The sequence below is a fragment of the Myotis davidii genome, unplaced genomic scaffold (genome assembly GCF_000327345.1).
Source record: "Myotis davidii unplaced genomic scaffold, ASM32734v1 scaffold855, whole genome shotgun sequence".
NCBI classification, from domain to species: Eukaryota; Metazoa; Chordata; class Mammalia; order Chiroptera; family Vespertilionidae; genus Myotis; species Myotis davidii.
In genome coordinates, this window is record NW_006286978.1 from 18,614 (window position 1) to 32,385 (window position 13,772).

The following is a 13,772-nucleotide window of genomic DNA, read 5'->3' on the forward strand; positions in this document are numbered from 1 at the left end:
GGAGGGTGGGGTGGGAACTGGGTGGAGGGGAGTTATGTTGGGAAAAAAGAGTAACTAATGTAATAATCTGAACAATAAAGATTTAATTTAAAAAAAAAGAAAAAAGAAACTGCACAGAATAGTGCACGAGAGGGAGGAAGGAGGGAGAATTTGCCTGGCTCAGTCCATTTCTTTTCTTAATGGTCAAAATGTACCTAACAGATATTAACTCCCCCATATTTCTAGACTGCATCATCTGGCCCCTGGGGCAGCTGTTTTGGAAACCAGATACCACACTTGGAGGTGTAGTGTTTCATACATCCCAAATATGGTGGAAGGAGCCGGAAAGTTCAAGTGTGCAGCTCAGTGGCCTTTCTTTACAGGAGCATCCAAATGTGAGAACCAAATGCCCCCAGGGAAGTCCTAAATTCACCTGGTAATTGTAATAGTCAGCTGTGCTAGCTAATTGCTTTTTTCTGAAAGAAAAATTAAACTATGTCTATGTCAAGCGACTGAACTGTTTATAGCTTGGAGCCAGGGACCTAGGGTAAACTCCCAGGTGAGAGAGTGATGGGGTGCTTATCTTCCTTGACATAATATTTCAAAGAGATGGGTCCAAGGCTCTTAAGAAAGTCATTCATGGGTTATGGGCTGGCAAGAGACTCATTTAGCTTTTAAAAAGATGTACATATATATCAAAGTGAGTAGTTTGTAGCTGTCTAAATATCCAGTAAGGTTCAAAGTAAAGCAATTATCACAATTGCAATAGAATGAATTTTTAAATTCGATATAATACTCATCTTGGGGGGAAAAAGAACTTTAAATTTAAAATACATTTACAATGGTGAATGATTAAAGCAGATTCTTGCTTAACAATACACAAAAATTCTCCTTCTTCTTGTCACTGGTTTGTGCCACCACATCATTAATTAATCTTTAAACTTCTAGTGACTTTCTTGTATTCTCTCCAACATATCCCCTGACAAAAAACAGGCTGAACTAGTTAAAAAAAAAAAGGCGGAAATTCCAGGGCTAGCTAAGCCTGCTCATGGGAATCAAATGAGAAATCCAAGGACCACCCCCAAGAAATCTGTTTGCACCAGAAAAATCCAAGATGGCACCTGAAACCCCTTCCCAAGCCAAGTTATGTATAGCTAGATATGTTCCAAACATGTTTGGGAACTGCACATGCTCCCTTGGAAATCCAAGATCCCTCCACCTGTTAAGGACAGCTTCTGCAAGGGAATGAGGGGGGTGGCCCTACCCCTGCACAGTGGGGGACTTTTCAAGTGTCAGGGGACTTCCAGGTCCTTAACTCACCCAGGAAAAATTTCAAGGAAGAACTGAAGTGAGAACAAAGCAAGTTTTATTCAGATAGAGAAAAAGAAAGAGGCCAGGGTGTGGGCACTCTGTGAAAGAAGCAAAAAGTATGCATTCAAGTGGACATAGGCCAAACCACAAGTTCGGTGCTCTGTGGTCAATTACTTCTTGGGATTTTGTTTCTAAGGAGAGGGTTGTCTCCAAGCTTTGTGGCGCCAAATTCTGACTCCACCTTCTGGTTGGAGGGGGCCTTGTTGTGACTTCAATGACCACCACAGGAGTTTCCTGCCATTAATTGTTTCCCTTTGATCAAGCCCAGAGTTGGGGACTCCGGTGAGAGGATTGAGTTCCTACTTCCTCACTATACTTGTCAGGATTTTTCTGGAACTTCTTTCTATCTTGCCTCACATCCTTCCTTGGGAATCCCCACCCCTGAACTGACCTACCCCCCCACCACCACCCTTTAATAAGTTTCCTAATTTCCCAGAATCAAGGAGAAAGAATAATTAGGCATTCAATTATCCTTCTTCATTCTTTGGCCAACAATAAAGTTTCTGACTTGCTTTGCCGAATATTGTCTGTGAACAACACCCAGCAGGACAAGCACCATTAAGGGTGAGGTGTTATTCATTGTAATTGCCTACCCCAGAGGATGGAGGGCTAGGGAAGGAATGCCTAATAACTAGCCAGCCAGGCTGAAATTTTCTATGAGCTTTTCAACCCCACTATATGCCTTGATGTGACCATCCCACCTCAGACTCCACTGAGCCAGCCCTACCATTTTTCTACTCTGTGGTGTTTACAGGACAGGTAATGAGCCTTCCAAAAAAAATATGAGCTTTTCTGGATACAATTAGAAAGCTCCACCTCAGCTTATTCTCCATCTGTGGCCTCCAATCTTTTCCCACTCTAAGCCATCTCATCCCCCAATGAGGACCAAACCATCAAGTTTTATTGCTAGAAATAGTCCTGAAATCCAAATACTTCCTCACCTCTTCTGTGGCATCTGCAGGCCTGGGTTTAGAGAAGGAAGCCAACAACTATTGCTGGTTCACCATCTTCATCTAAAACCAGATATGCCTTTACATTTTAATATTAGACATTTTAAGTCATTACTAACAATAAAAAATATACATAGCACTTATCACATGACAGGTGTTATTCTAAGGGGTTACATATATTAACTCATTTAATCATCATAGAAATCCAATTAGTTGGATACCCTAGTTATTCCTGGTTTACTTGAGTAGACTGAGGCACAGAAAGGTTATTTGACTTAAAAAAGGTTACACAGCTAGTAAGCTAAGAAACCAGATTTGAAACCATGCAGCCTGGCTTTGGAGTTTACACTCTAAAAGGCAAGTGCTCTTAACTATTCTACAATTCTACCATTACTTAGAATCTATATCCATCTCTTTTTTGTTGTTAATCCTCACCCAAGGATACTTTTTCCCCTGATTTTTTTAGAAAGAGTGGAAGGGAAGGAGGGAGGGAGGGAGAGAGGAGAGAGAGAGAGAGAGAAACATCCATGTGAGAGAGGCACATCAATTGGTTACCTCCCGCACGCACCTGGATCGAACCTGCAACCCAGGTATGTGCTCTTGACCGGGAATCGAACCTTCAACCCTTCAGTGCTCAGGACAACGCTCTAACCACTGAGTACACTGGCCAGGGCAATATATAAAACAAGAACTCTTTTCTTTCCTGTACTTCCCCTCGTCCTCCATGTTTATATCACCTGGAACTTTAGTTTAAGATTTTAATTTTTAAAATTTACAATCAAAACTTATTTAAACTTTTCAATACATTTTATTGTTTTTCCCCTCACCATTGCTTATTGGAACCCCCTCCTTCCTCCTAAATCCATTTTTTTCTTCTTGCTGAATCACATACCATAATCCTTTCAGAAGAGGCATGTAAATGATGAATTTTCTGAAATATTTTTGCTTTCATATGGATTATCTTGGCTAGATATAGAAATCTAGGTTCAAAGTTATTTCTCATCATCTCTTTGAAGAACGGCTCCATTGTATTTTCTCCTCTTTTTTCTCTGGGACCTTGTGGGATCTTCACCTTATCCTTTAGAATTGTATCTTAAACCTAGAAATTGTATTTATTGAGTGTGTTTGTGTGTGCGTGCACGCGCGCCTGTGTGCATTAATCATGTTCAGAACTTAGTGGCTCTTTTCAATTTGAAAATTCAAGTCTTTCTTCATATAATTTTCAAGTGTCACAAATTATTCCTTTGATTTTTTTTTCAATCAATTAGAAATATGCAAACCATTCTTAGTTCAAGGGCCAAAAATAGACTGTGGGTTGAATTTGGCCTGTGGGCCATAATTCGCCCATTCTGGTGCTAGAACATCAATTCCAAGGATAACTATCTGCTTGATTCACTGCTGTATCCCCTGCACCTAGAACACTTCCTGGCACCTAGTAGGCTCTCAATAGATGTTTCTGAAATGAGCAAGTGAATGAAACAATGAGTTGGGTAGCAAGTTACTGAAGGAGTGGAGAAGTGAGTGAACACATGAGAGTCAGCTCCATACTACTTCTCAGGGCCTCAGTTTACCCCTGTTTGAACCTAAGCAAGTTCCACCAAGAAGTTTTAGAAAGAGAAGGCTGAGGCAAACGTTGAAACTAACATCTTTATTTTCCCCTTTAACTTGAGGGTAATCCTGACAGATTCTATCAGGAGGAGGCAAAAAGGACTGGGCTGGGCAAGGGCTCTCTGAGGACCTGGCCTCCTCCTGCTCCTGTGGAGTTGAGATGAGGACTGTGATCCAAGCTCAGCATCCCTGGGGAGGACAGTGGACCACTCTGCAGTCTCTGTGGCCACCTACTTCCGACAGCCATGTTAATGGGAATCAGCCACCTTCACACACCAGGCAGGGGGGACCTGGGAGAGTGGCCTCATCTTCCTCTATACACAGAGATGCACGTGCACAGGAGTCTGGTTGGACCAGGGTACGATCAGTGTCCAGACACATGGCTCCGGCCTGTGGCCCAGTTGAAAACCATGAAGCCTAGACTGACCACCATGAAGAGCACCCCCAAGACACCAAAACACAGAGCCTATGGACAAGAGGAAGAGAATATGAGACTGGATGGGTCACCACAGCAGAGCTCCTCCTGAGAATGTTCTTCAAGGCCTTCCAGAGAGTCCTCATTCATTTCTGACTCTCCTTTGTGCTCCTCTTTCCTTAAATCCAGACCATTCCTTGAATCTTCCTTCCATCTTCCTAGAACCCTTTAGGGAGTACTCTCCTCCATCCTCCTTGAAGGTTCTCCTGACTCTCTTCTAATAGTGCACCTTCCATCTGGAGAACACTCCCTCTTATGCCAACCCCTTATTGAGTGTCCCCTCTGTCTTCCCAGACCCTGCTGGTGCTCTGTTTGCTCAGCCCCTTCCTAAGACAATCTCCTTCACTCTTTCAGACTAACCACCTTTCTTTCTGGATGAACCATCTTTGCCCAGGCCCCTCTTGAAAAAGTTCCTTCTATCTCTAGTCATCTTGGAGTGCTCCATCCTCAGAGCAAGCACCTTTCCCCAGTCCTCCCCTGGAAAGCTCACCTGGATCTTGGGCAAAGAGGAGAGGGGCTCCACCTCAGAGGGTACAATACGGAGGTAGAAGACACTGGGAAGGATGAAGATGAGGCTGGGGGCTGAGGTGGACCCTGAAGTACAAGCAAGAGGAATAGGAGTCTATGTAAGTTTGGGGTACAAGGCCCATATTAGATGGGGACTGGGGTTTGGGTACTGACCGATAACCCCAAAGATATCCCGGATGGTCGGTACGTAGATGACGAGGACATTAACCAAGATGAGCAGAATCACGGCTATGGCCACATGCCGTGGCCAGCTGAAGGCTTTGCTTGGGAAGAGCAGCTGCTGTAGGGCCCGGCGGATCTGTAGCCAGAGTAGGGTGGGACACAAGTCAGCGCCCAAATGCTGCCTCCCCCTCCTTGTGGTCATCTGTCTTTGCCTCCACCCTCTGTCTGAGATCCCTGATTTCCCTTCCATCTGACTGTCTCCAGTTTATCTGACCATCCATCTATGCCTCTACCCACTGTCTGAAATCTTTGCCTCCTCCTCTATCTCTCCTCCCTTGTCTGACTACCCATTTGTCCTTCCATCCTGTCTGAGATCCCTGCCCCTTTCCATCTGACTATCTCTCCCCTCTTTCAAGTCATTCCACCTCCTCATCTGAGAGTTTTTCCCTCTTATACCTTACTACTTTTGCCTCCACCCTTTTTGTGCCTAGCCTGTTTCTTCATTCTGACTGTCCATCTATGCCACTACCCTCTGTCTGACCCTTTTTGCCTCCCTCTTCTGTCTATACCAGTGATGGCGAACCTTTTGACCTCAGTGTGTCAGCATTTTGAAAAACCCTAACTTAACTCTGGTGCCGGGTCACATATAGAAATTTTTTGATATTTGCAACCATAGTAAAACCAAGACTTATATTTTTGATATTTATTTTATATATTTAAATGCCATTTAACAAAGAAAAATCAACCAAAAAAATGAGTTCGCGTGTCACCTCTGACACGCGTGTCATAGGTTCGCCATCACTGGTCTAGACAGACATCTGTGCCTCCTTCCTTCAACTGTTACCCCTGTGCTGGGGCTGACCGGCAGACTCTGAACGATGGATGAATGATTACTCTGACACACTTTTCTGTGAAAGAGAGGCTAAGGAGCTAGTTGGCATAAGGAGCCAAAAAAGCCTTGATAGCAAAACACCCGGGGATAAGACTTGTTTCGGAAAAGTCAAGGTAGGGACTGCTGCCTTTGGCAAGGCCCCCCCCAGAGGACCCTGGTCTTTTGGAGGATCCTCCTTACAGACATTCCAATCAAGTCTCATGCTTCCCCACACCCCTGTCCTCCAGACTGTCTCTATCCTACCATCTATTTTTGCCTTCTCTGTCCATCTGACAACTTTACCTTCCCTGTCTGTCCATCCCTGCCTCCTCCATCCATCCCTTCATCCACTCCTATCTCCAACATCTATCCAAACATCTATGCCTGTACCCTCTACCTATGTCCCTCTGTTCCATGTCCCCCCCGCCTTGGCCCCCACGCACAGGGAATAACACAACTGGCACAGTGAGAGTGACTGCAAGCAGCACTGCCAGGCGCACACAGAGGATGAGCAGGTCCTTTTGGCTGTACATATGTAGCATCTCCGCCTCCACGCTGCCTGGGCCATAGAACATGGGACAAGGGATGCTGGATGTGGCAGGAGAACCAGAACCAGTGTCCCTCCCCCCGCCCCCCACACACACACAGAGTAACAAAATCTACATGTGTGATGCATACTGTCCATTTGGAAACTGATGAGTCCGGAGGCATAGAGGAAAAGTGCTCAGGCTCCTGCCCCAACAGTCTTCCCAGTCCCAACCCCAGCTGCCACCCAACCCTGGCTCCAGCTCCACTCACTGTAGAAGGTAAGGTATCCAAAGGTGGCTGTAAGTGCATACATGCAGAACATGGCACCAATGGACACATTGGCTACAGCTTGCATTCTGTGCTTGGAGGGCCTAAGGTACAGAGGTCATAGAATTGTAATGCCCATATCCCTGGACTTGGTCCAGGCCCCACAAAACCAGCCTCCACCCTCCAGAGTCCCCTTCTCCCAGAGCTGACATTCAGCTGGTACACTCTTGGATTCCCATCTCTACCTCCCTTGTGTAACTAGCCAAGCCTCCCCTCTCTGTCCACCCATATCTCATCCCATAGGACCATCTTTGCCCATATCCTCTGTCTGACCATCTCTGCCTCTCCCTTCCATTTGACTGTCCCTGCCCCTCCCTTCTATCTGACCATCCCTACCTAACTATCCACACATCTATCATATCATCCCTGAGCCCCTTTTGTCCTGTCATATCCCTGTCCCCATCCATGCATGCCACCCCTCCATCTGATCATCTCTGCTGCCCCACTCTGTCCATTAACACCTGTATTGGATGTTAAAAGAGTAAAATGCTTGGGCCCCAATCAGTAAACAGTCACTTCCCTGTGTCTCCTGAGACCTCCTGTCCACTTCAAACCCCTCCCTTTGCATAATCTACAATCAACAATCAAGTTACAGTCCCAGAACTGCTGTAGGGATTGTCAGACATTATTTTTGCCCCACCTGTTGGTTCATCAAACATGCCCACTTGCCTGTCCACTCACCGGCAGAGCTCCGTGTAAATGGGCAGCACCTCAGGGTGGCAGACAAAGGCAAAAGCCATAATGGGCACTGTGTAGAACATCTAGGGGAATGGCCAAGTACAACAGATTAACACCTATAGGGTTCCATCTCCTATTCTCCATACTCCTGGCCCCACCACTACTCTTCATATCAGATACTTGGAAGCCCCCAATGTCCAATACTCCAGAGGGCCTGAGTGTGGTGCAAGCCCTATTGGCCTGCATACCCACCTGTGAGTCCACTATGAACATCTGGGCCTCACAGCTTCTGTTGAGTCCCTGGCTGGGAAGGACGGGGGGGCTCTTACTCTCTGTTGCTGTCTCATTGTGGCCCACATCACAGCTAATATGGAACTTATAGATGACCTGAGGAAGAAAGGATGGGGAAATGAGGTTATAGGGAAAGCTGTGTCCCAATGCCCCAAACTCTCTCCACTTCTTCAAGTCCTTCTCTCAGACTCACTGAAATGAGGAAAAACAGCATGCAGGTGAGAGAAAGACCACTGGTATATCCAAGGTAGCCTGCAAGGAGCAATAACACAGAAACTCAGAAATCCAGGGACCCCCTACAGCAATCATGTCAAACTCATGGTCAGTGGGCCGCATGCCTTATTCATGTGGCCTGCCGGCTGCGAGTTTGACATGCTTGCCCTACAGCATATATTAAACCCCTAGTCTGGTTTTCAAGACTCCCTTACCCCAATTATGCCACACCTTTGCATAAACTTTTACTTCTGCTTGGACCAGCCTCCCCTCCAGAGCAAACTCCTATTCATCTGTTAAAACCCACATCAAAAAAGCTCTCCCCTAGTGTTCAATAGCCCTTGAAAATGGGATTCTCTCAATCTAGCTACCCTTCTCTAACCCCACTATCCAATGACCAACACAGGAAGCCTCTTACCCAAGTGTCTCATGAGGGCCAGTGGCAGGATGATTAACACACTAACCATGATGATGAGAAGGTTTCCATTCAAGAACCAGCCCCTAAACAGACAGGCAAACACAGTGACTAGTTGCCGGCCAAAAAAAATTGTCAGGCAGACATAGAAGATGGCCAGACAGACAGATGTCTGCCCGTAATCAGGAGATGAGCCAACACCTCAGCTATAAGAAGTCATTCACATGGTTACAATGATGGCACAGCAAGATTGATAGAAACAGCCAGACTAATTATAAGACTATCTGCCAGACACTGTCAGAGGGATACATCTGAGAACACATGCACAGCTAGACAAAACTGTGCTGTCAGACTCACAAGTGAATACACAACCAGATGGGTAAACAACACCCCAAGTCAATCAGACTCACATAGTCCAACACAAAGTTCCAGACACAGAGTGAGCCATGACCCTGGTGTCTGACAGGTAGAACAACAGTCTGATGATCTGGCTGGCTGGCAGACAATGATGCAGAATCAGACAAAAGTCAGAAACACACATGTGGTTATTTGAACAGCTCAAGGTTTGTTGAACACCTGAAAGTAGCTGGGTTGATTTGGCCATGTGACCAAAGACAGAAATATAGACCACATGATTCAGCCAGCTGGTCACACTATTGGAACCACACTCAAAGAAAGACTGGGATCTGTATAGATAATGGAGGGAGGTACTCAGGCAAGACAGTTAATACAGAATCAGTTGAACAACTGCTCATTTGCTCAAAAGAATTTTATTGAGTGCCTACTATGTCACATCTCATACATACACACAGTTACACCGACATAAACCAACAAAGCATCATTGGCCATATATACAGTGGGAGCTGATTATAATAATTAGACACACCTAGGTACATAGACTGCCAGCTACCTGGATGGTTTCAGAATCAAGCCAAAAATCTAAAAAGATACACAGAATCAACCATCATATCCAAACAACTGAACAGATTCAGCCAGCATATGGATCCAGAATTTTTAAAATGCAGTCATTTGAATGCATAATCAGAACAACCATCAAGCATACATGGTTGGACCAATACAGAGGACATGTACAGTTATAGGTGAGGATCACTTACACAAAGCCAGAGAGTATTTGCCAGAACAATGGTCACTAAATTAAACAGAGATGGAGTCTACTGGCACATACATTTGGAGCAAATCACATATACATAGTTGGCACCACAGTATACGTCACACACATACATACACGCTGTTGGAGTCAGTGACCACACATATAGTGAGACAGATTCAGCCAGCCTGATGGACCCAGAATCAAACAGAATCTGTTGAACATAGAAAGAGTAAACAGATGTCAAATACAAATGGTTGGAATTACAGTATACAGAACACAGCTATAGTTGGCTATCAGACAGCTGACCAGAGAACCTGCCACTACAACAGTAACAGAAGCAAAATCCACAGAGTTTAGATCTGCTGAGAGTAGTTGCATGATCAGCATGGTAGTACACTGGACATACAGATTCAGCCACCAGATGGAATCAACCAGAGCAGTCACAGAAATCAACATGGTCTATTAGACTCCTATAGTCAGAGCAACAGTCACACATACTGCTGGCATCACAATGTTCAGGAATCACAGTCTGACCAGAGCCAAGGGGTGTTGCTTACTCACCTCTCAGGTTCCATGTTCAGGAAGGTGCCAATAACCAGGGGGAGTTCGGATTTGATGATGAACAGGTAACTGGACATGGCTGGTACAGGTGAGGAGAGTTGTAAACAAAAGGATTTCCCTCATCCCCTTACCCCATTTTCCCCAGCCTGGGGAAGCCCACCTCACCCCACCCTCTTCCCTCTCGCTGATCCCTCCACTTCCCAGAGTCCTTACCCCCAACATTGTGCAGACAGATGACCATGGCCGCCACCACCTTCCCCACAGGCCCCAGTGCCCTCTGTCCCAGCTGCTCATAAGCTCGGATGCCTGGGCGGGGGGAGGGCAGGAAGGAACAGGTTGTGGTCCAGGAAGCCAGGGGTGAGGGTAGGAGCCAAAAAGTCTGGGAGTTGGGGAGTTGGAGTTTAGAATAATTGAGTCTGATTGATGGGGACTGGGGATGAGAGTTAGTTACAATTGGGCTTGGGGATGGGATCTGGGAGGTGGGCTCTGTGGTCAGGAACTGTGGCCAAGGAGAAGGTAGGAGATGGGCTGGAGTTGGGTAGTGGGGATCAAGGGAGCAAATAACTATATACATAGTCTGAGATCACATACACATGGCCTGAGTCCATGGTGGCAGTAAAGTCTGAGATCTGGGGCAATGGAAGCTTGGAAGCTGGGGTCTGAGGACTGGGTCTCTGAACACTGGTCTCAGAGTTCTACAGCTAGCTGGCTTCCATGGTTGTGGGGACTAGAGACTGAAGGGAGGAGTTAGAGGAGGAATGTATTGGTCTAGGGATGAGGAGGGTCTGAACAATGGGATTTATGGCCAGACTGAAGGCTGGAGATTGGGAATTGCGGATCTGGGAGTCCAAATGAGGTCTGAAGGCCAAGGTCAGTCTGGGGTCTGGAGTCCAGGGATTTAAGTGGGGTTTGGGGTCAGGGTGGTATGTCCAGAGTTGGGGGGTTGGGTTGAAATCTGGTGTCTTAGTCAGGGGAGTGGGTCAGGCGTCTGGATTGATCTCTGGGGCTCACCTACAACACCAGCACAGGTCAGCAGGAGATGGATGGAGTATGAAGACAGAAGAGCAATGCACAGCAGCAGGATCCTGTGGCAGATGGCACAACTCAGACTTGGCCCCAAGGCCTCCCGCCTGCCCCCAAACAACCCTGCCCCCCAGGTTGCTTAGAACTCACAAGAAGAAGATGACCCCTGTGTGGGCCATGGCATAGGCCAGCCCCAGGATGCCGCTGCCCATGATGGCGTTGCTGAGGTTGAACACTGACATTCCAAATGATGTCTTCCCCTCGAACTGTGGGTAAGGGGCAAGGCCCAGGAACACATGGGTAGGGAGGTCAAGTAAGGAGACGAGTTCTAGGACCCAGAAAGACTAAGGAAGAAGTGACTGAGACAGGAAGAAGCTCAGGAAGGGCCAGAGGAGAAACCAAGAAGTTAGGAAATAAAAGGAATTGAAGATGGGAAGGAGCTGGGAAAAGGAGAACCAGGAAGGGGAAAACTAGGAGATATTTTGGAGGGGAGCATCTATAAGTGGACAGCTCCCAAAGGAAAACAGCTGAGGAGGGGAGTAGCTGGGAAGAGGGAAGAGTAGGGGAGGAGATGAACTGGGCAGAGTGCAGCTGGGACTGATCCTGTAGGGTCACTCACATCCATGAACTCGGTTGGCTTCCTCCCAGGAGCAGGATTATGGCTGGGCAGGAAGCCCTCGTGTTCCTGCCTGTAGCTGGAGAGGGCAGAGAAATTGGGGCTGATGAGAGGCAATCCTGACCCCTGACCCAGACCCCTCAGGCCCTGACTCACCCCACAGCACCCACAGGTAGGTCTCCATTCATCTTTGGGTCCTGCAGTTCCATCCTATGGGCAGAGAAAGGGGGTGGGGGTAAGACATGGAGCTGGGGGGCTACAAGGTGGGAGAGCTAGGTGAAGGGGTAGGGGTTCAGCTAGAGACAGACAGGTAGAGAAATAGAAAGAGATGAGGTGAGGGGAACTGGAACAGAAGGATGACAGAGAAAGGGAAATAAACGGAGAGAACTGAAGAGTAAAAGGCTGAGATGGGTACTTGAAATCTCAGTAGGATCACATTGTAAAGTATACAAAGCTATACTCCTATGATGTACACCTGGAATTAACACAAATCATACTGAATGTAAACTATAACATTTATTTTTAAAAGTAAATTTTTAAAAAAGAGTGAGAAGCTGAGAGAGGAAGAGATGAGAGAGAGAAAAGAGCATCAGAGGAGAGATACTCACAGCTACTCATACGTGAAGCGATAAATATGGAGGAAAAGAGAAAGACAGAAATAAAGACAGAAAGCAACCTCACAGCAGGCAAGATGGCCATCTGGAGCTGTGATAGCCTGTCCTCCCAAACTTCACACTCACTCTTCTTGCTGTCTATCTCTTTCCTTGCCAGGTCTCCCTCAAACCAACGCCCCCCCCCCCCAAAAAAAAAATTGCTTTACCCTCACCACATGGCCAGGTCTCCACTCCGGCCACGTGTCCGCTGACTGCCCCACTTCTCATAATGCCTCCTACCCGCCTCCTTCCTGCCTGGGCCCCAATCCTGGGCCCCAAGCCTAGCCCAGAGCTGATGCAACCTGTCCACTGGGCTGGGGGTGGGAACTGGTAGGGAGACCCCAGCCCCTGACTTGGCAAACTCTCTGCCATAACTCTGAATATCCTCACTAGAGGCCAGAGACAATTTCCCAACTGAGCCCCTTTCCAGGGACAGAAGTGACCCAGGAAGCCTCCATTAATCCCCCTTTTAGGAGCCAGAGGTATTTTCTAGATCCCCTGTCAAGTCTTAAACACTCTTCTTCTGGCAGAAGGAACTGTAGACACTTCCAGACTTGAGACCCTTCCTGGGCTCAGGGTGCCTCAGGAATCTTGCCTGAGCCCTAATTTCCCCTCCTGAGGAGGAGCTGTCTCTGAGACCTCATCAGAAACCCCTTCCAGGACCTGGTGTTCCGGGAGTGCGGGGGAGGGTCTCTGTGATCCCCAGGCCAATCTACAGTCCCTCTGTCTTATGAATGGAATTTCTCACCCCTGAACTCACTTCCTGCAAATGCGGTAGCCCAGAAACCCTCATTCTACGTCCCCATCATTGCTAAAACTGCTTCCAGGAGACCCCCGCCCGAGTCCTGAGTCCCTTTCCTGGGAAGGGGAGGGCTCTTATGGAGCACCATCCTCAGCCATGAGCACCCTCTGAGGACTCCTACCCACTCCTGAATTCCCTCTTGGGAGCAAGTTACCAAAGGACCCGTCTCCCATTCAATTCCCCAATAATACTAAAAAAGGTATCCAGGGATCCCCTGAGCCCCCTCCCGGGACCCCCATTTGTGCCTTGGGGTCTCCAAAGCCCCCCACCCCGGCCAGCGCCCCCTTCTCACCTCTCCGCTCTTTTCAGCTCCACCAGTGGCAGGACTCAGACTAGAGCTCGGGTCCCCAGTGCCGCGCGGCTCTCTAGAACTGCTCCCCGCCCCCCTCCCCGCCCAGTGGCCAATCAACGCAGCTCCTCCCACCACTTCTGGCGCGTTTTTTGTTTCCCTCCTTCTGGGCAGGTGGAGGGGGAGTGAGGAGAGGCGGGAACCCCTCCCATCTGGACCCACATGGAGGGAGACTGAGGTGTGTGTGGGTCTTGGTTGTGGGGAGGGGCTGTGGACAGAAAGATTGAGGGAGTAGATCCACACCCAGAGAAAGGGCCAGGC

The 13,772-nt window shown here is 47.6% G+C and overlaps 1 protein-coding gene across 1 annotated transcript; it reads right to left on the minus strand.

Annotated features, from left to right (window-relative positions):
• Positions 1-3,940: 3,940 nt before the first annotated feature.
• Positions 3,941-13,512, minus strand: SLC38A5 (solute carrier family 38 member 5). The gene is made up of 16 exons (XM_006758854.2): positions 13,455-13,512; positions 11,864-11,917; positions 11,711-11,786; positions 11,242-11,357; positions 11,080-11,153; positions 10,282-10,374; positions 10,069-10,147; positions 8,400-8,482; positions 7,962-8,020; positions 7,730-7,864; positions 7,481-7,560; positions 6,743-6,843; positions 6,388-6,503; positions 5,065-5,209; positions 4,874-4,977; positions 3,941-4,374 (listed from the first exon to the last, which is right to left on the minus strand). Exons 2-16 carry the CDS (start codon positions 11,914-11,916, stop codon positions 4,273-4,275), a joined length of 1,416 nt encoding a protein of 471 aa, XP_006758917.1. The 5' UTR covers position 11,917; positions 13,455-13,512; the 3' UTR covers positions 3,941-4,272.
• Between the last annotated feature and the right edge of the window lie 260 nt (positions 13,513-13,772).

What these genes read in the sequence shown, in the direction of transcription:
- SLC38A5 (XM_006758854.2), bottom strand. Translation starts at nt 11,916, where the DNA reads ATGGAACTGCAGGACCCAAAGATGAATGGAGACCTACCTGTGGGTGCT. An exon ending in GACCTGTGCTGGTGTTGTAG is followed by an intron (nt 10,375 to 11,079) that starts GTGAGCCCCAGA and finishes CCCCCCGCCCAG; the next exon opens with GCATCCGAGCTTATGAGCAG. An exon ending in CCTCTTTGCCCAAGATCCAG is followed by an intron (nt 4,375 to 4,873) that starts GTGAGCTTTCCA and finishes TCTTGTCCATAG; the next exon opens with GCTCTGTGTTTTGGTGTCTT.